Source organism: Elephas maximus, chromosome 17 (genome assembly GCF_024166365.1).
Source record: "Elephas maximus indicus isolate mEleMax1 chromosome 17, mEleMax1 primary haplotype, whole genome shotgun sequence".
In the NCBI taxonomy this organism is placed as follows: domain Eukaryota; kingdom Metazoa; phylum Chordata; class Mammalia; order Proboscidea; family Elephantidae; genus Elephas; species Elephas maximus.
In genome coordinates, this window is record NC_064835.1 from 74,024,214 (window position 1) to 74,047,146 (window position 22,933).

The 22,933-nt window shown below is 37.9% G+C and overlaps 1 protein-coding gene across 5 annotated transcripts in view; it reads right to left on the reverse strand.

Moving 5' to 3' along the window:
- Positions 1 to 22,933, reverse strand: part of EHBP1 (EH domain binding protein 1) — a 350,658-nt gene that overhangs the window by 271,969 nt on the left and 55,756 nt on the right. For all 5 annotated transcript variants that reach the window (XM_049857490.1, XM_049857491.1, XM_049857487.1 and 2 more), the window contains exon 3: positions 13,243 to 13,300. In XM_049857490.1, coding sequence (XP_049713447.1) covers positions 13,243 to 13,300 — 58 coding nt within the window. The remainder of the gene's footprint in view (positions 1 to 13,242; positions 13,301 to 22,933) is intronic.

Below are 22,933 nucleotides of genomic sequence, written 5' to 3' on the forward strand. Positions count from 1 at the left end.
GGTGACATGTAAATACCAAGAAGCACTTTCTAGGGAGAAGGAACAACTACTGGAAAGGTGCTGAGGCAAACAGAGTAACAAGGCCAATGTGCCTGCAGCAGAGTGGTCAAGGTGAGAGTAGTAGGAGATGAGGCCAGAAAAATAACAGATGCCCGATCATGTAAGGCCAGGTAGACCACTGTAAAGATTCTGGCTTGTACTTCGAGTAAGATGTGAAGCCACTGGAAGGTTTTGTACAGAGGAACAAAAATCTAACATGTTTTAAAAGAATCACTCTGGCTATTGGGTTAAGGATGGACTCTGAGACATAAGAAAGAAAATAGGAAGACCAATTATGAAGCTACTATAATAATCCAGGGAGAGATGATGGTGACTGGGGTGGTACAAAGTGGTCAGATTCTAGATATATTTTTATATTTTCAACAATATCTGCTGACTGTTTGGATGTGGAGTATGAGATAAAGAAAGAAGTCAAGGCTGATTCTAAGGTTTTTGCCCTTGAGCAACTAGAAGAAAAGGAATTGCGATTAATGGACATGAGGCAAGATGCAGGGGGAGCAGGTTTGGGAAGTAAGATCAGGAGATCAGTTTTACAGAAGTTAAATCTGAGGTGCCTATTAGATATCTAAGCATGGACGTATAAATAGGCAACTAGGTATATGTAGTCTGGAGTTATAAATGTGGAAATCATTAGCATATGGGTGATACTAAAGTTCAAGAGTGAACGGAATCCCAAGTGAGTGAGTACAGATAGGGAAAATAAAGGTTCAAGGACTGAGCCTTGGAGCACTTTAACATTAACAGGTCAAGGAAATGAGGAGGAATCGACAAAGGAGGGTCAGTGAAGTAGGACAGAAAGCAGAAGCATATGGTGTCCTGGAAGTCTAGTAAAGAAAACATTTCAAGAAGAAGGGAACAATCACCTGTGCCAAATGCTGATAACATGTCAAGTAGAATGAGATCTGAAAATGACCAAGGACATTAATGACTTCATAAGCCAGTTTCAGTGCAGTGACGAGGGCAAATGCCTGACTGGAATGGGTTCAAGAAAGAATAGGAGGAAAGAAATTGAAGGCGGCAAACACACTCAACTCCTCTGAGGTGTTTTGCTGAAAGAGAGAAATAGGGTGGTAGCTGGGGGACATGGCGTCAGAAGAGAATTTCTTAAGAAGATGTCTTGGTCATCTAGTGTTGCTATACCAGAAATACCACAAGTGGATGGCTTTAACAAAGAGGTTTATCCTCTCACAGTCCAGTAGGCTAGAAGTCTGAATTCAGGGTGCCAGCTCCGGGGGAAGGCTTTCTCTCTCTGTCAGCTCTGGGGTAAGGTCCTTGTCATCAGTCTTCCCTTGGTTTGGGAGCATCTCAGCATAGGAACCTCAAGTCCAAAGGATGTGTTCTGCTCCCAGCACTGCTTTCTTGGTGGTATGAGATTCCCATGTCTCCCTGCCCACTTCTCTCTTTTACCTCTCAAAAGAGATTGGCTGAAGATAATATCTAATCTTGTAGATCTCATCAACGTAACTGCCACTAATCCATCTCATTATATCATAGTGATAGGATTTACAACACATAGGGAAATCACATCAGATGACAAAATGGTAAACAATCATACAATACTGGGAATCATGACCTAGCCAAGCTAATAGATATCTGTGGGGGCTACAATTCAATCCATGACAGAAGGTAAAAAAAAAATTTATGCTGGTGGGAAATATCCAGTTGAGAGGGAAAATGCAATGATACAGAAGAGAGATGGCAGAATTGCTAGAGTAACGTCCTTGAACAGTACACAAGGAGACAGACTGGCCTTTGCTGGAAGCACAGATCCTGATTTCATAGTAACAAGACAGAAGTTACAGCCTCCCCATATAATGGAAACATAAGGAGAAAGAATATAATACCTGAACATTTCTCATTAGCCACAGTAGGAGAGATAGGCTATTTGTAAAATTCTTAATGAGAAAATGACCACCAAAGAATTTTAGACCTGAAGATATCCTTAGGAGATCTAATATAGGCTTGGATAAGGAAATTGAAGAAAGGAAAGAATAAATGCCTTGCCTGAGCTCATACTGGTAATCAGTAGGAGAACCTAGATTTCATGAATCCAAAGTCCAGAGCTCTTCATCCAACCGCCACCATGCCCGGCTGTATCCCTGCTTCAGACAGTAGTCAAGAAAATTGTCCTCTATCCCTAAGGACTTCGCATTTATGACACAGAGACCAAAAGGGGGAAAAATCAGGGAATGCAGAGAACTCCTAAGTGGGCACAGTTAGTACATGATGGTTTCATACCATTTCTTCAAGTACCCTAATGCTTGCCCTCTAAGTAACTTCTTTCAGTCCTCACTCTTAGGCCAGAGAATGGTAATTAAATCACTGAGTAAACAAAAATAGGATCTGCTTAACAAACTAAAATCCCCTTTTTTAAAAAATAAAAGGTACCAGTTCCCAAGTTTCTAGGATGCTGCTACTTCCTTACCATGCTATCTAGCAGTTCTTTGCCCAAGAAATAAGGTCCAACTTGAGCTCCGGCTTTCTGATAACCCCTTTTTGGACTGCAAAACCTGGCTGAGTTAAAATACTGTGTAATATCAATTAGTCCAGCTAAGTACACGACTATGAGTACAGCCAGCAGCACCTAAGTATCAATGGTTAATTATAATACACTAGCTAGAAAACCTAGTATGATATGCTAGGCAGAGAACACCAGAAAAGTTGTTTACCTGTGTTTTATTGACAACGCAAAGGCATCGACTGTGTGGATCATAACAAATTACAGATAACACTGTGAAGGATGGGAATTCCAGAACACTTAATTGTGCTCATGAGGAAGCTGTACATAGACCAAGAGACAGTCATTCAAACAAACCAAGGGGATAAACTGTGTGGTTTAAAATCAGGAAGGTATATGTCAGGGTTGTATTCTTTCATCATACTTATTCAATCTGTATGCTGAGCAGGTAATCCTAGAACCTGGACTAAATGAAGAAGAACATCACATCAGGATTGGAGGAACACCCATTAACAATCTGAAATATGAAGATGATCCAACCTTGCTTCCTGAAAGCAAAGAAGACGTATAGCACTTACTGATGAACATCAAAGATTACAGCCTTCAGTATGAATTACACCTCAACATAAAGAAAACAAAAATCTTCATAACTGGACCAATAAACAACATCATGATAAATGGAGAAAAGGTTGAAACTGTCAAGGATTTCATTTTGCCTGGATCCACAATTAACACCCATGGAAGCAGTGGGCAAGAAATCAAATGATGGATGAATTTGAAAGGCATTATGCTGAGTGAAATGAGTCAATCACAAAAGGACAAATATTGTATGAGACTACTATTATAAAAACCCAAGAAAAGGTTTATACCCAGAAAAAAATAATCTTTGATGGTTATGAGGGAGGGGAAGGGTGGAGAGAAGAAATCACTAACTAGATAGTAGACAAGTGTTAACTTCGGTGAAGGGAAAGACAACACACAATACAGGCAAAGTCAGCACAACATGACCAAGACAAAGTCAGAGAAAGTTTCTAGACATATCCAAACACCTTGAAGAATTGAGATACTGGGGCTGAGGGCTGGGGACCATTATCTCAGGGGACATCTAGGTCAACTGACATAATATAGTTCATAAAGAAAACGTTCTACATCCTACTTTGGTGAGTAGCATCTGAGGTCTTAAAAGCTTACAAGTGGCCCTCTAAGATACATCTATTGGTCCCATACCACCCAGAGCAAAGGAAAATGCGGAAAACCAAAGACACAAGGAAAATATTAGTCAAAGCACTAATGGACCACATAAACCACAGCCTCCACTACCCTGAGCCCAGAAGAACTAGATGGTACCAGGCTACCACCACCAACTGCTCTGACAGGATCACAATAGAGGGTCCTGGACAGAGCAGGAAAAAAATGTACAACAAAATTCAAATACACACACAAAAAGGCCAGACTTACTGGTAAGACAGAGACTAGAGGAACCCCCAAGACTGTGGCCCCCAGACACCCTGTTAACTCAGAACTGAACCCACTCCCGAAGTCCACCTTTCAGCCAAAGATTACACAGGCGTATAAAACAAACCATAACACATGGGAGAAACATGCTTCTTTGTTCAATCAAGTCTAGAAGACCAAATGGGCAAGACCTGCCCAAAAGCAAAGACAAGAATGCAGGTAGGGACAGGAAAACTGGATCAATAGGCACGGAGAACTCAGGGTGGAAATGGAAAGGGGGAGAGAGCTGACACAATGCAGGGATTGCAACCAATGTCACAAAACAATTTGGATATAAATTTTTGAAGGAGAAACCAATTTGCACTGTAAACTTTCACTTAAAGTACAACTAAAAAAAAAAAATGTAGAGCAAAGGTGGAATCAATGACGCTGAAGCTGGTTATGTTTATCCTGAAAGCACCCTATCATAAACTCAGTGTCAAAAGAGGTTGCTATTTCCTTTGCTATCAAAATATCAAATAAAGAGCTGTACACCAAAAAAAAAGAAAAAGATATCAAATGACTGATGCATTGGGCAAATCTGTTGCAAAAGGGCTCTTTAAAGTGTTAGCAAGCAAAGATGTCACTTTGCGGATTAAGGTGTGCCTGACCCAAGGCATGGTATTTTCAATCACCTCATATGTGTGGGAAAGCTGGACAATGAATAAGAAGGACTGATTCCTTTGAATTATGCTTTTGGCAAAGAATACTGAACATACCCATGTCCTGCCAGAAGAACAAATAAATCTGTCTTGAAAGAAGTACAGCCAGAATGCTCTTTAGAAGTGAGGATGGTAAGACTTCATCTCACATACTTTGGACATGTTATCAGGAGGGACCAGTCCCTGGAGGAAGACATCGTGCTCGGTAAAGTAGTGGGTCAATGAGATGGACTGACACAATGGCTGAAACAACGGACTCAAACATAGTAAAGATTATGAGAGTGGCACAGGACCCAGCAGTCTTTCGTTCTGTTGTACATATGGTCACTATCAGTCGGAATCAAACTTGATGGTATATAACAACATCAACAGCAAATACAAAACAAGAGACCTGTGGATTTTACTGGAAAAGAAACCAAACCAGGGATGGGGATGTACAAAGTAGCAAACATGAAAAAAAAAATTCCTATTTTCAAAGAGCTTACCACAACTTCTACAATAATTTAAGAATCTGAAGCTAGAAAAAGAATGAAAAGTCAAATATAAGTAATATAATAGTTATGGTAATAAACATCTTGTTTGTAAAGACCTATGAAGATAGTAATTTGGGTTCTTAAAAGCTTGATATAGAAAAACCACATCATATTTGCAAACATCAGCACTATGAGAACACTGATCAATTTTCACTCAGGGGAATAGAACTTCCATAGAAAATAATCAGGCACAGAAACACACGTATAGCTACTTAGCTCTTTTGTATAGTTAGGAAAGGCAGGTTATTTAATCATTTGCCAGCATGCTAATTCAGACAATGGTAGAAGGGATTGGGCCACACTATCAGATCCCCTTTTACAGTTTTTCTCACTTTTTAATCACATCACAGGTCCTTTGGCCTCTGCCAAAGGCAGACGTAGGAAAAAGGCAAAATTTCTCAATTTTGGGTACTGACTCTATAACATATTTCACAGAAAACGTGTGATTGTTATATACTTTTTAATCACTAATTCTCAATTTTTAAAGCTGCCTAATATGTTTGGGGTGTCATCTTGGGGTTACCAACATCACCATTATGCAAAGCTCTGCAATGTACCCTCCCTCTGGACATCCTAACACATTGGAAAGGCTGTAGACAACCATGGAGCAAGGAAGTAAGGACGGTGAGATCATCAAAAGGCTGGTGAGGATGCTAAAGCTCTGGTTTCCCTTTGGAATTCTTCCATCCCCCTGAAACCTTAAATTTCTAGTTAGAAAACCAAATTTAAGGCAACGAGCTACTCTGCCATAATTTATCTGGTCTATCATAATTGCTCTGCTTTCTACTGTCATATACTATATTGAAAAATAACTTTATTAAGTGCATACAAATCAAGGAAACCCTGGTGGTTAAGTGTTACGGCTGCTAACCAACAGGTCGGCAGTTCAAATCCACCAGGCGCTCCTTGGAAACTCTATGGGGCCGTTCTACTCTGTCCTACAGGGTCGCTATGAGTCGGAATCAACTTGACGGCCACAGGTTTTTTTTATAAAAAATCAATTGCAGTCTGACAAAATCTTTGTTATAAATCCCATGATTTGAGGATTAGGAGTGGGGAAGCCACATACTATGTTAATTACTCATAATAATTATTTCCTCAATCAAAAATGACTAAGCAGTGAGTTCTTTGTATATTTAACTATAAAAATAGATATGTACCCCCAAAAAGTGAACAATAAGTTGAGAACTAAACTTTAAATTAAATAAGGCAATGTGCCATATTATTTTAATGTCAAACCTGAGAGTTGGTGAATGGACTTACCTGGTGTCAGTTCTACATTTCAATCCACTGGCATGCATACATACATACATATATATAAATTAGATATACTCAGAATCAGGAAAGATAAATGGTAAGCTATACAAATGACAAAAAAGAAATTGATTACTGTGTATCTCAAACTTTTTCCAAAAGGCATAGCTAAAAGTAAACACTAGAATATTTTCTGGCCAATAGTTGCAGAGATCCGTTTTCCCCCTAAGTGATTTCAATGGGATTTAGCAGCAAATAATGTATATTTTAAAAGGAAAATGTCAGAAAACAGAAGACTTGCAGAAGAAAAAACTGTTCTAGTCTTTGGATTTAATATAACTGACAGCTGATTAAAAAAAAAAAAAAAACCTGGGGACAATTTTTTTTTTTTTTCCAAGAATCCCAAAATGTCATGGATCTCAAATTTCCAAAGGTAAAAAAGTAATTTGCTTAGCTTTTACAACATTAACAATCATTTCCTTCATAGTTTCTGGGCCTAATTTTTATTTCCTTATTTAGCTATTATGTATAATTATAAAACATCATTTTCTTATATATTTGTATATGCTGTAATAAACTTAGCATATTGTGAGTTCTCATAAACTTTTCAAAAAAAGTACAGGTATGATGTATCAAGAGAACACAATGATTCTAAATATCCACGAGGGATGTGAAATATTAAAGAGCATCATAACTGGAAAATTAGTCCAATAAGAAGTAATTTCTTCTAGAAAATATAGCATTCTGAGAAAAATCAACCTGTGGCCTCATTTCACCATCTGGATTCAGTCAATATTTGACATAATATGACGAGGAATCTGGATCTAAAACAGAAAACTTATTTGACTTCCAAAAATGTAACTAAATAAAACATATATATATATATATTTAACTTCAAGTTTCTTTATTCTGAATTGATCTATCATCTATAGTATTTTATTATGCTTCATAATTTCCCTTTAGAAAATATTTTGTATCTAATTATTAAAGAGGGGAAAACTGTTTTCAGTAGATAAAAACATCTAGGGTCTATTTCTCATATTTATAGTTATAGTCATATTCATCTATTATACTTAACATAGTGTTTGACCTTATATCATTTCCTTCCACAAAAGCTTAAGACCCAATCAGCAATACTGACAGAAGAACCTCACTATGTATTTTAGCATACTTTCTCATATATGGACGGATAAGAAGAAAATATTCCAGGTCTAAAATGTTGTTGTTAGGTGCTGTCGAGTTGGTTCTGACTCAGAGCAACCCTATGCACAACAGGATGAAACACTGCCTGGTCCTGTACCATCCTCACAATTGTTGCTATGGTTAAGCCGACTGTTGAAGCCACTGTGTCAATCCACCTTGTTGAGGGTCCTCCTCTTTTTCCCTGACCCTCTACTCTACGAAGCATGATGTCCTTCTGCAGGAACTGATCCCTTCTGATAACATGTCCAAAGTATGTGAGATGAAGTCTCACCATCCCTTCTTCTAAAGAGCATTCTGGTTGTACTTCTTCCAAGATAGATTTGTTCATTCTTCTGGCAGTCCATGGTATATTCAATATTCTTCACCAACACCTCAATTCAAAGGCATCCATTCTTCTGTCTTCCTTATTCACTGCCCAGCTTTCGCATGCATATGAGGTGATTGAAAACACCATGGCTCCGGTCAGGCGCACCTGAGTCCTCAAGGTTACATCTTTGCTTTTTAACACTTTAAAGAGATCTCTTGTAGCTGATTTGCCCAATGCAATGCATCTTTTGATTTCTTGACTGCTGCTTCCATGGATGTTGACTGTGGATCCAAGTAAATTGATATCCTCAACAATCTCAGTATTTTCTCTGTTTATCATGATGTTGCTTATCGGTCCAGTTTGTAAGGATTTTGTTTTCTTGATGTTGAGGCGTAATCCATACTGAAGGCTGTGGTCTTTGATCTTCCTCAGCAAGTGTTCCAAATTCTCTTCACTTTCAGCAAGCAAGGTTGTGTCATCTGCATAATGCAGGTTCTTTATGAGTCTTCCTCCAATCCTGATGCCCCGTTCTTCTTCGTATAGTCCACCTTCTCGGATTATTTGCTCAGCATCCAGATTGAACAGGTATGGTGAAAGAATACAACCCTGACACACACCTTTCCTGCCTTTAAACCATGCAGTATCCCCTTGTTCTGTTTGAATGACTGTCTCTTGATCCATGTACAGATTCCTCATGAGCACAATTAAGTGTTCCAGAATTCCCACTCTTGGCAATGTTATCCGTAATTTGTTATGATCCACACAGTCAAATGCCTTTGCATAGTCAATAAAACACAAGTAAACATCTTTCTGGTATTCTCTGTTTTCAGCCAGGATCCATCTGACATCAGCAATGATATTCCTGGTTCTAAGTCCTTTTCTGAATCCAGCTTGAATTTCTGGCAGTTCCCTGTCGATTTACTGCTGCAGCAGCTTTTGAATGATCTTCAGTAAATTTTGCTTGCGTGTGATATTAGTGATATTGTTCAATAACTTCCATATTCAGTTGGATCACCTTTCTTGGGAATAGGCATAAATATGGATCTCTTCCAGTTGGCCGACCAGGTAGCTGTCTTCCAAATTTCTTGGCATAGACAAGTGAGCACGCCAGTGCTGCATTCATTTGTTGAAACATCTCAATTGGTATTTCATCAGTTCCTGGAGCCTTGTTTTTCAACAATGCCTTCAGTGCAGCTTGGACTTCTTCCTTCAGCACCACAGGTTCCTGTTCCTATATTACTTCCTGAAATGGCTGAACACGAACCAATTCTTTTTTGGCATGGTGACTCTGTGTATTCCTTCCATCTCCTTTTGATGCTTCTTGCATCATTTAATATTTTCCCCGTAGAATCCTTCAGTATCGCAACTGGAGACTTGAATTTTTTCTTCAGTTCTTTCAGCTTGAGAAATGCTGAGCGTGTTCTTCCCTTTTGATTTTCTATCTCCAGGTCTTTGCAGATGTCATCATAATACAGTCTAAAATATGGGTCTAAAATATAGTGCTCTAAAACTATAAATGTGTGCTTTAAAGATGATGTTTTTCATGAAATAAAGCAACTAGAATGCTCCTATATTGCTGATTGGAGTGTAAATTAGTATAATCACTTAGGAAAACAATTTCTTAAAACCTTATTACCCTATTAGCTAGCAATTCCATTCCTAGGCACTTGCCAAGAGAAATGAAAATATTTGTCCCCCAAAATACATGTATAATGAAGTTCATAGATGCTTTATTCATAGAGTAAATATTTGCAATAGTAAATAAGAGTAAATAGTAAAAAACTAGAAATAAAACAAATGTTCATCAATGGGGGAGAGAGAATCAAATTGTGGCATATGCATAAGTGGAATAGTATTGAGCAATTAAAAAAAAAAAACTACCAATACACACATCAGCATGAATAAATCTCAAAAATGTTATGTTGAGCAAAAGAAGCCAGATAGAAAATAGTACATACTATATGACTCCATTTATATGAAACTCAGGAACAGGCAAATCTAGTTTATGGTGATAGAAAATCAGAACAGTGGCTGCTTTTGGGGGTTGGGATTGACTGGGAGAAGATACAAATGAAAAAAGTGATAGAAATAGTCTATCTTTTTGGGGGCTATAACTTTGGAAACCATATGGGGCAGTTCTACTCTGTCCTACAGGTCACTATGAGTTGGAATCAACTCGATGGCAACAGGCTTTATAACATATATACATTTATCAAGAAGCTCTGGTGGTGCAAGTGGTTTGTGATCGCCTGTTAACCTCTAGGTTGGCAGTTCGAACACATCCAGTGGCTCCATGAAAGAAAAGGCCTGACAAGCTGCTTCTGTTAAGATTACAGCTAAGAAAGCTTTATGGAGAAGTTCTACTCTATAACACTTGGTGTCACTAGGAGTCGAGAACTAACTCAACAGCAGCTAATGACAGTAACAATAACATACATTTACCAAATCTCATTCAATTGTGTAATTAAGATCTGTGCATTGCAAAATACATTTTAGCTCAATAAAAATAAAAATTAAACCCCAACAAGGTTGGCATTAATAAAAAAAATAATAAAACAATAAATATTGGACAGGTAGTGGAGAGACTGTATCACTTATACACTGCTAGTAGAAATGTAAAATGGTACCACTGCTTTGGAAATCAATTTGGTGCTTCTTTAAAAAGCTAGGAAGAGAACTGTGATCCAACAATCCCACTCCTTGGAACATATCCTAGAGAAATAAGAGCCCTCACATGAATAGATATATATGTACACCCATGCTCATTGCCACACTGTTTACAATAGCAAAAAGATTGAAACAACCAAGGTGCCCCTCAACAGATGAATGGATAAACAAATTATGGTATAGTCACACAATGGAATACTATGCAACAATAAAGAACGACAATGAATTCGTGAAACATCTCATAACATGGAGGAATCTGGAAGATATTACACTAAGTGAAATTAGGCCAGTTGTAAAAGGACTAATATTGTATGAGACCACTATTGTAAGAACTCAAGAAAAGGTATAAACAAAGAAGAAAACATTCTTTGATGGTTACGAGGGTGAGGTGAGAAGGGAGGGAGAGGAGTATTCACTAATTAGATAATAGACAAGAATTATTTTAGGTGAAGGGAAGGACAACACACAATACAAGAGAAGTCAGCACGACTGGACTAATCCAAAAGCTAATATGCTTCCTGAATACATCCAAACACTCTGAGGGACAGAGTAGCAGGGGCAGGGGTCTGGGGACCATGGTTTCAGGGGACATCTAGGTCAAATGGCATAACAGAGTATATTAAGAAAACTCTCTGCACCCCACTTTGGTGAGTGCTGTCTGGGGTCTTAATAGCTAGCAGGCAACCATCTAAGATACATCCATTAGTCTTGACCCACCTGGAACAAAGGAGAATGAAGAACGCCAAACACACATACAAAAGACAAAAAGAGACAGAAAGGGCCAAATAAACCAGAGACTCCATCAGCCTGAGACCAGGAGAACGAGACAGTGCCCAGCTACCACCAATGACTGCCCCAACATGGAACAAAACAGAGAATCCCTCATGGAGCAGGAGAAAAGTGGGATGCAGACCTCAAATTCTAGTAAAAAGACCAGACTTAATGGTCTGAGACTGGAGGGACCCCAGAGCTCATGGCCTCTGGACCCTCTGTTAGCCCAAAGCTAAAACCATTCCCAAAGCCAACTCTTCAGACAAAGATTAGACTGGACTATAAGACATGAAATGATACTGGTGAGGAATGTGCTTCCTAGCTCAAGTAGACACATGAGACTATGTGGGCAGCTCCTGTCAGAGGCGAGATGAGAAGGCAGGGGGGACAGGAGCTGGTTGAATGGACACGGGGAAATACAGGGTGGAGAAAAGGAGTATGCTGACACATTGTAGGGAGAGCAACTAGGGTCACATAACAATGTGCGTATAAATTTTTGAATGAGAAACTGACTTGAATTGTGAACTTTCACTTAAAGCAAAATAAAATAAATAAATAAAAATTAAGATACTGCAGTTCAATTAATTACTTTTGTGTGCGGCCTTTCTAGCCATGGGCTTGTAACTCCCACCCAGGTGACTGTGTGATAGGGTAATTGTGGCCTACCACGGAGATTGGTCAGTTCCGCCTTAAAACAGAGGCAATTCCAGAGCAAAGAGGAGAAGCCCACCAACAAGGTAGAAAAGATCAGCAGCAGACAGTGTGGTGGGCCTCCCGGCCCGTGGAAAGAGAAAGCTGAGTGCTCTTGGGCAGAGACTGAGGGCCAGGGAGAAGCATGCCTGCGAGCACAGCTGGGGAGAGACCATCCTGATGGAAGAACTGTATCCTGAGTTTTTGAGTCTGAATTGTAACTGTTACTTCCCCAATAAACCCCATAATTGTATGGTCTGTGAGCACTGTGTGGCCACTGTATTGAATTATTGAACCCAGTAGAGAGAGAATACTGTGTGAGGGACAGTTGGTGTCAGAATTGGTAGAGATGGCAGAGACAGAAGGCTTGTCCGGACTCCACCTCACAGGAGTCAGCCTTGCGCCATTAGTCTTGGTCCTTTCCCCTTGAGGGGTCGGAGGAGGTCAGACACTGCCCCCATGCTGTTTTTACAGATATTCTTAATAAAAATTTTAAAAATTTCAATTACAATGAATAAATTTTTCTTTAAATGGGTTTACTTGTAGAAAAATCAATATCCAATAAACATGTCTGCGGTTATTGGTGCTTAGAAAAATATGCCTTTACTTACATAACTACAGAACAGAATTTCTTTAAATATCTGTAAAATTTTTATTTAACATTTTAAAATAACCCTCTACTCTCCACATACAAAACTATCAATACGAAAAAATAAAAACCATAAAAAAAAACTCAACTACTTCTCTTCTGCAACCTAGAAATGGGCTTATATAACTCATCATTTCTAAAATGTACCCCTAACTTAGAATCGGAAGGAATTACTTCAAGGTACAATTTTGTGAGTAGTATCTATTTGATCATTAATTCATGGTACTCTAGTACAGAGACCTTACATAACTATTATATTGCTCAAGGCTATCAAATCCAAGATTAAAACTTGAATACCTAACTTCCGTTTTAAGAATTGTAGTCACAAGATTACTATGCCTCATTAATTCATTTTTAGTAGATTAAAGCAACAGAAATAATCAAAAATAGCAAGTAATATTTTAAAATAATTTACACGGGGACCGGAAAAGCTTAACGATGTGACTCAAAGTTGAATTCAACATTTGGGTAAAAAATTTACGCAACAGACTAACCTTAGAAGACTTCCTTCGGCTTCTTCTTGTCCAAACTACCACCAGTTTATCTGGTTGCCTGTCAAACAGGAAAAAGAAATTAAATATAATTTATTTTAAAACAAATTAATAAATTTTAGTATCTTTAAAAGGACAAAAATGTCATCTGCTTTAGATAGAGCAGTTACTCTTACAACAAAGCTCTGTATATTATTCAAATTTGTTGTTGCTATTAGGTGGATCGAGTCAGTTACAACTTACAGTGAACCTATGCACAACAGAATGAAACACTGCCTGGTCCTATGCCATCCTCACAATCATTGCTTTGTATGAGCCCACCTATTCCCTGAAGCGAGTCCCTGGGTGGTGCAAATGGTTAACAGTATGCTAACTGAAAGGCTGGACGTTCAAGTCCACCCAGGGGCCCCTCAGAAGGAAGGCCTGGCGATCTACTTCTGAAAAACCACCCACTGAAAATCCTATGGAATACAGTCCTACTCTGACATACATGGGCTCGCTGTAAGTTGGAAATGATTCAACGCACCTGGTTATGCCCTAAAGACACTTTCAAGTCTACTTCTCTAGACATCTTTCCTGAGCTTCAAACCCAAATATCCAACTGCTTACAAGTTGTCTTCACCTAGCCTATGGCTTCCTGTTGGCACTTCAAACTTAACATGCTTAAAACTAAATTCTATTTTCCATGTAGTCTTCTTCCTTTTCTTCCTGCATTCCTTGTGTCAGTTCAAACCCTCAACATTTTACCTAGATTACTATGCTAACAACTAACCTATTCACATATATATGTTCTTATCGCTACACCTCCAGCCTGATCTCACCTACAGTTATATTTCTATAGTACTTTTATAGAAATGTCATAAAATAGGATTTCCTTGTTTATTATCCTCTGCCGGGTCCTTATACAGAAGGTAGTGTACAATGGCACTTGAAGATTGAGTACAACCTAAAAACTGGTTTATTAGCATAAAGAATATTCCATGTTCTTTTAGTTTGAATTTGAACTTTAAAAAACATTTTTTGTTTAAATGCCATTGAACAATACCTGTACTCTCTGGAGCCCCAACACTAACAACTACTTCACACCTGAACAGCTTCACTCTTTAAGATGATGTATCTAGACCTTATACACATTTGACCCTATTAACTATGGCCCGCAGGATAACATCCATAATCCCCAGCATGGTTTATAAGGCATTTCACCACCTGACTCTGAGCTACCTTTCTAACTGTATAAACCTGTAAATATCTCACACACATCTTGCTTTCCAACCAATCCCTTCTATTTCTCCACATCTTTGCATGTTATAACCTTTTTTTTTTTTAACTCCCTTCCCCTCCCTTTTTTAACCTGATAAACTTTTAATTCAGTACTTCCTCTGTGAAACCCTGACTATTTTCCACTTCATTATTTCATCCCCACACCAACCCCCAATGTCCCAAACTTTGGGCAGAGTTAATTGCTCCTTCTACTGTGTTTCCAATAATATCCTAGACACACCTCTATTTTAATACTCCATATGCCTTGCATTTTAACTATCTTCCCCACTGGACTGCACTTCTTTATCAACCCTGTCTTATTTATTTATCTTTGTATTCCTAGCAACTAGCAAGAATCTGGTACAAGGCTGAGGCTCAGTGAACATTTCCACTGAATGAGCTCTGAGTTTCATCCAGGAACTCCCAACTGATTAATTATAATTGATGAGGTCCAACTATCTATAACACATCCCATGCAGCTTATCCAAGCTTTGCAATGATGCTCACCTTGGATGCACATTTGCAATCACTGGGAAGCTTAAAAAAATAATAATAAACTAATGCCTAGGTTCAACCCTTGGAGAATCTGATTTAATTGGTCTGGTGTACAGAGGGGATTCTAACGTGCAGCCAATGTTGAGAACTTGCTTAAGTGGGAGAGTGATAAGTAATTCCCCACACCTCCAGACTTGAAACACTAGTGAGGTATCAGTTGTGATGGCAGTGAGGGTGTCTCCCCTCAACAACATTCTCCCCTGGCCATCTGACTGTTACCTCCTTCAGACTCACAGACTCTTAGCACCTCCCTTCCCTCAATGCATTCTGATCTCAGTCTTCAGAAAAGGGAAGCTTTTCTGGTGGAGTAGCGGTTAAGTGCTATAGCTGCTAACCAAAAAACGTTGGCAGTTTGAATCCACCAGGCGGTCCTCGGAAACTATGGGGCAGTTCTACTCTGTCCTATAGGGTCATTATGAGTCGGGATCAACTCGACAGCAATGGGTTTGGTTTTGAGCCAGGATGGTCTCCTAACCTATGTGCCTGAGTCCCAAAAGTATAAGGAGAATATAAATGATTTATTTGAGAACACCTTGAGAGATGGCTAAACTTTTTTTGTGATTATAAGCCATGTTCCACTTTAAATATCTTCACTAAAAACCAATCTTTTGTGTTCTAGAATAAAGAACTATGCTGTGAGTTATATAAAAGGGTACAAAAAGCCAGGTACCATTTAAAACTGTAGACCTTTTGGTTAGCAGCCAAGCGCTTAACCACTACGCCACCAGGGCTCCAAGAACCATTTAAGTGACCATAATTAATATTTTAAGTATCCATGCTGTACTAGAAAAACACCATTAAATTTACATATTTGCTCCCAAGAGGCCAGGGACAGAACAACCGTGACAGTTTTATCCAACCACCAAAAAATCTATAATTATACAAGTTTCTTGCTGTAGAAAAAGTCAGAGACAACCTGACATAGCCCAGGTTTCAAAGAGAATTCAACATTTATATATTTAACATTTCTAACCCATCATCTCAGCTACTTAACCAGGCAACCCTACACATACATACATATATTTATATACAGAGAGATATTTATATATAGATCTAGATCTTTATAAACATTTTATATACAACACATAAAATGTATACACAAAGACACACTGCCTGTGAAATCTGTCTAAAGGATTCCACTAGAAAATGTGAAGACTTCTGTTGGCTTGTTCAGAGAAGAAAATTACAATTAAAAATAAATATAACACCTTTTTTTCTACCCTCGGAGTGCTTAAATGGAACAACTTAAATCTGAAGGTAGCCAGCCTTGTCTCCCACTGTGGTCCTGATGCTACATTCTAGACAGCAGGAAGGGGGAGAGGAAACAGGGGACAACAGTAGAGAAAAGGAAAAAATAAGACAGCTACAATGAACCAGATTATGAAGCTGTTAGTTGCATCTTTGGCCTGCAAGTAAATTTTGTGCCCTCCTCTTTGACAGCTACTGTAAATCAAGGTAAGTTTTTTTTTCTTTTTTTTTTTTAAGGTCATGTTTAGAAAACGACTGGCTTTTCTAGACTCCTTTACTCTTTCCTTTAACCTTTTTCACTCTCTTGTGTGTGTCACGCATGTGAGGTGAGACTAAAATAACCGTGAGACAAAATCCAAATTCCTCACATGAAAATCAGTCTCATTCAACAAATACTCTTGAGTGATTACAATATCCCTCCACCGCCTGTGTGTCAGTTTATCTATCGTACTGTGGTAGCTTGCATGTTGGTATGATGCCGAAAGCTATGCCACCAGTATTTCAAATACCAGCAAAGGCACCAATGGTGAACAGATTTCAGGGGAGTTTCCAGACTAACACACACTAGGAAAAAAGGCCTGGCAATTTACTTCCGAAAATTAGTAAATGAAAGCCCTATGGATGACAATATTTCATTCTGTTGTTCATAGGGTTGCCAACTTCATGGCAACTAACAACAACTACATTCCTAGGACCGTGCTGAGCTATGGAAGTACAAGGATGAAAGAAGACAAGCCTTGGTCCTCTGGAATTTTACCATCTACTGGAGAGACAAACCAATAAATCAGCTGCCCCAGTCCAGGCACAACTTCGAGAAACACAGAGAAGACAAAACACCGTATACAGAAAGGGATCCAATATAAATATCTTAGGAAATATGCACACTGACAAAAACAACCTACTCAAGTGTGAAGATGACTTGATTTAGAATTTATAAAAACAATAATTTACAATGACACTTTTAAGGTAAAGCCCAACAAAAGACAAATGACGAATTATAGTAAGTCCATCTACTAGAAAATTACAGAGCCACTAAAAAATACTTTCTAAGAAAATTTACAAGCATGGGACAATACTTAGGATGTTATGTTAAGTTTATCTAATAGAAATTTTAACTTTTTCTACATTCTATAATAAAAGAAGACACCAGGAAGAAACACCTCAAAGTGTTAACTGTGGTTATTATTGGGAAGTAAAAGTACATGTCACTTTGAGAATATACTTTCCTGTACCGTTTGCAATGAATTTATATTACTTTATCCTGTGAGGTTATTTAAATGGGGGTGGTTATTTTTAAAAAACAACATTTTTAAGTTTAGAATCAAGTATGGACAGAGTTAAACAAATTAATTTTTATATTTCACTGAATTTAAAAAGGCCTTGGACAGTAAAATTCATTTGTTTACTTAGTCAACAGAAGTGAAAAGGGTGTGTTGTTTATATTAAATTAACATAATTGTCCCCCAAGGTCTGAGCAAGCCCTAGGCAACTTTTGAAAGAGGTCCCACTTGAGATGCTCTGGCATCCACTTCCTCTCTTCTACACCTCCTCCAATTCCTCAGCCGTCCTTCTTGGGCATGTGAGTCAATATGGCACTCCAGTACAGCCTGCCTGTCCCACAGAACATGACAAATGCTTTTTGGATCACTCATTGTCTTCTACATCAATTAAAATTCCCTCTTCTCCAGAGCAAGCATCTTAGAAGAGATTAAGAGGAAAGAAATTTGGGAAAACAATTTGTATTAATTTAGGAGACAGGAATTCACAAAAGAGGACTCTTCAAAGAAGACACGGTACAGAGAATATTAAACTGGGAGTTAGGGAACGTGTTGTTCCTAGTTTTGATACTAAGTTCTGGTCTGAGGAATGCCCCTCAATTTCTCTGAGCCTATTCCCTAATTTATCAAAAAAAAAAAAAAAGGGACTGCACAAGACCAATTTCTAATTGGTTAAATATTTGTTAGTCTAAAAGTGAAATGAGAAAATTCAGGGAGTCAGTGGCAAGGAGTCACTTGCCTTCTGTCTTCTGACAACCTAGATGTAGCTAATATTACCACCTTTAAATAGTATTATGAAAGGGGAGGTATTATTTTTTTAGCAGGGCAATAACTGACCACAAAGATTCATGCTCCCTGCCCATAATGTAGTGTTAATCCTGGGAGGCGCTGCAAGAGCTCACCCTCTTCCCGCACCCCTATGAGCCCAACTACCACCACCATGCTGGCATCAAGATGGGGCCACATGATACTTCTCACCACTGGAATGTGAGCAGAAGTAGAGTGAAACGGATAGTAAATGAGTATGCATTCCCCACACCAGCTGCATGGAGAAGATTCTAGAACACAAAAGAGGGCAAAGCCATAGACAAAAGCCACCTGGGCCCCGAATGACCACATGAAAGACCAGTCAACCTGGAACATCCTCTCTAGACTGAGAAGTGAGCAAGAAATAAACTTTTATTAGGTTAAACCACTTGAATTTCTGGGTGTATCTGCTATAGCAACCCCTTAACATTCTAGAAAATTCAGTAAATTAAAAACATGCAAATACACGATAACAATAAAAGAGCTGCTCTCTTATAGAAGCTTCTATTTCAAAGCACTGAAACCAAATTTAACCTTTTATGTTCTACTTGGTTCCATTTATGTGAAGTTGATGTCTCCAAAAATAAGAGACTGCTATACCATAAAACTTGGTAATAACATTTAAGCCTTTGAGATTTTCCTAAATAAAAGATAAGAAACCATAAGTCTTCAGAACACAAAATGTACAACATATTCCTCTCACCAGAGAATCCAGGATACACTGACAATGAGAAAAAGAGAGTTCCAAATATTAACTGAAAACTTAACGTGAATAGGCACTTCACTAAATAACAAGGTTATTCCTTTCAGGAGAGAGGGCTCTTAGCCAAAACTGAGCATTTCATGGTGGGATGCTGTGAATATTAAAACAAAAGGGAGGAAATTGCCTTTATCACAGAAATACTGAACTTTACTATTTCTCAAGTAATTATTTTTATCCTTCAGTAGATACATCTGTCTCCTACTGTACTGTCACTGCTGTGGCTCCAGTTAATTATATTCCCTTCTGCTTACTTCACAAGAGTTACTTAGCAAGCTATAACAATTAATTCTATCAGAAAAAATTGTACGAATGCAAAGTACACACACATATATAGGATTTCTTCTCTGTAAAGAAAAAATGAAAGGGCAGTTCTAATATTTAAAGATATAAATTTTACATTTATCATTTTAATAAAAATATTTTGTTTAAAATATTCCTACCATCTTTAAAATGTTTTAACAAAGTAACTGCTTTTGATTAAAAATATTTAGCTGGTGATGTATATGGATTTGTGCTGACAGGTATTTGCAATACCAATATATCAATATTTAGTGACTGTACCATTCAAGGAAACCCTGGTGGCATAGTGGTTAAGTGCTACGGCTGCTAACCAAAGGGTCGGCAGTTCAAATCCACCAGGCGCTCCTTGGAAACTCTATGGGGCAGTTCTACTCTGTTCTGTAGGGTCGCTATGAGTCGGAATCGACTCGACGGTACTGGGTTTGGTTTTTGGTTTGGTACCTTTCAAACTGAGGAAAGTGTAGCTTGGCTTACTTAAGCAGAGTGTACTTTTTGACAGGCCATCAAAATATATATGTATTTACTCTGCTGCTCAATAGTGTAAAGGATTTATATTTTTCTAATACAAAGATAGGTCAGGGACAAACAGCACTGTAATGAATCACTGCTATATCATGCAAACAATATTATTCTTCCCACATAATATTTATTTTCATTGTTTTACAGTATCACACATAATGCTCCCTTTTGTATAATATATTATTAACTCTTTTTATTTTTTTCTAGAACTGTTGGAACAAGCCCCACACATCACTCACACAAATATTAGTATTTCCAAGTTATATACCTGGCTCCCTGGAATGGAGGCTAGTAGAAAACAAGAATAATCAATCTAACCAACCATTTCTTCTCAGTACACTTCTGTAATTGCTGCGTTTGTGTTTTGGATGATTACATTTGTATGTCTTATTTCTATCTGGCTTCAAGGTTCTCAAGAGATTTCCTGGTATTCAAAAATAATTTATTGGGAAGGAAGGAGAGAAGAGCGGGCGAAAGAAGAGAGAGAGGGAGGGTGAAAGGAAAACAAAACATGGTAGATGTAAGAATCATACAAAGACAAACAGATCTGGGTTTGAATCCTGGTTCCGCTTCTGGTTATATCATCTTGGAAAGTTATTTAAAACCTTTTGGTGACTGAATTATTTTCTGTTTTGATTTTTTGTTGTTGTTCCCATGTATTTTCAGTAATGGAAGGCATGTTGAATCATTGGGTGTGTCTGAATTTTTGGTTGGTATTATGGGTAATATGTGGGACACCAATGTCCCTATGGACTCTGAGGATAGGATTATGTGGGATATCTATGTCCCTATGGACTCCGGGGGTACGATTGGTGCAATCACAGGTGTACAATAAATGTTGTCTGAAAATGGGGTATTCACGAGAACATGGAATCATTGTGAGTAACATAACTTCTAAATAACACACAAAAACACAGAAATACAAGCTTATCTTCCAGTAAAAAAGCCAAAAGAGACAGAAGTTTTACAAAATCACACCTCCCTAATACAATGTCCTGTAAAAACAGTAATTTATAGCACATGCCCATTTCTTTGGTTTCAAACAGTTATACAGGCCCTATCCTTGCAGCAGCACACACTCTAAGTGGGAAAGCAACTTCCCCAGAAATCCCAGAGGCATAACTTATAGGTGGGAGCTATATGTCCCACGGGTCACCAAAGTTAACTGTCTAAGCCTCAAGAGGTTCCTCCTCTGCAAAATGAGAACATCATAAAACCAATGTAAAGACTGTTAAGATAATGCATATAAAGTGCTTAGGTCAGAGCCTGTCTTTCAGTACACTAAAAAAAAAAAGTTACAACCACCAACCTATATACACAGTACTCTCAAATAGCTTTTTTGTGGTCTCTCTCTTAAATGTGAATAGACAACCAAAGACCATTTGAGGAAAGCCTCTACTATAAAAGAAAAGCAGCTAAAATACAGAAAGAGGAAACTTGAAGGAAACTGAAGCAACATAGGAAAAGGAAGAAAACTTCGAAGATGTATCACTAATATCCCCTGGAAAGAGATATAAAAGATATTGCACCCACAAGAAATACAAAAGATATATTTAAAGAATATGAAAACATTCTGGAAACTGTCATTACTTTTCATTCTGAAAGAAAAAAATGAAGAGTTGGACGATAAAGTTGAGGCAATCTCCCAGGACTAGAATAAAATAATAGAGATGTTAAAAGGGAGAGAAAAGACAAAAAAGTTAAATCAATCCAGTTAGTTAAATATCTGACTAGCTCCCCGGATGGCAATGAAAAAAAAAAAAAGGCCCCAAGATGTCACCCACAGCACAGGCCTAAAGAGAAACCATTCCCAAGTGGAGCAGGACAATGGGCTTCACGGGGAAAGGCATCTATGGATTATACAACGTGCTTAACTGTTTTGAAAGGGATTTTGAGAGGTTGACAGAAAAGCTTAAAAATAAATTAATGATAGACACATAGTGAAGAAAAAGGAAAAAATAGCATTTACACGAGGAAAATGAAAAGACATACAAGAAGGAAATGTGACCATAAGACTGTAGCCAAATAATGTTTATTAAGTTGTAACGAGTTCTGATCTAACTCTGAGAGAATAATATTGGGAGGATCAGGAAAGGAAAGTGTGAACGAACTTCAGGAAGGAAGTGATAAGGGAGCTAAATCCTCACCTACCTTATCAGGAAGTTAGTACAGAAAGTCTAAAATCAAAGAGGTAAAAGAACAGTAAAAAACATGTTACCTAAAAATGAAATACCACTTCACATACATTAAGATGGCTGTAACAAAAAGATGGACAATAACAAGCGTTGGTGAGAATGTGGGGAAACTGGAACCCTCATACATTGGTGGTGGGGTTGTAAAATGGCGTAGCCACTTTGGAAAACAGTTTGGCAGTTCTTCAAAAAGTTAAATATAGAGGTACCATATGACCCAGCAATTTTACTCCTAGGTATATATCCCAAAATTTGTACATATATGTTCCTAGCAGCATTATTCATAATAGCCAAAAAGTGGAAAGAACCCAAATGTCCATCAACCAATAAATGGATAAACGAAGTGTGGTATATCTATATAATGGAATATTATTCAGCCATAAAAAGGAATAAAGTATTAACACTTACTGCAACATAGATGAACCTTAAAAATGTTATGCTGAACCCTAAAGTAAACCATAGACTTTAGTTAATAATAATGTATCAATATTGGTTTATCAATTGTAGCAAATGTATCACACGAATGTTAAGATGTAAATAATAAGAGAAACACTGTGCCAGGGAGAAGAAGGGATATACGAGAACTCTCTGTACTTTCTGCACAATTTTTCTGCAAAGCTAAAAACTGCTCTAAAAAATAAAGTCTATTTTAAAAAATATGTTGAGTGAAAAAAGCCAGACACAAAAGACCACATATTGTGTGATTTCATTTATATAAAATGTCCATAATAGGCAAATCATAGAGACTAAAGTAGATTAGTGGTGGCCAGAGC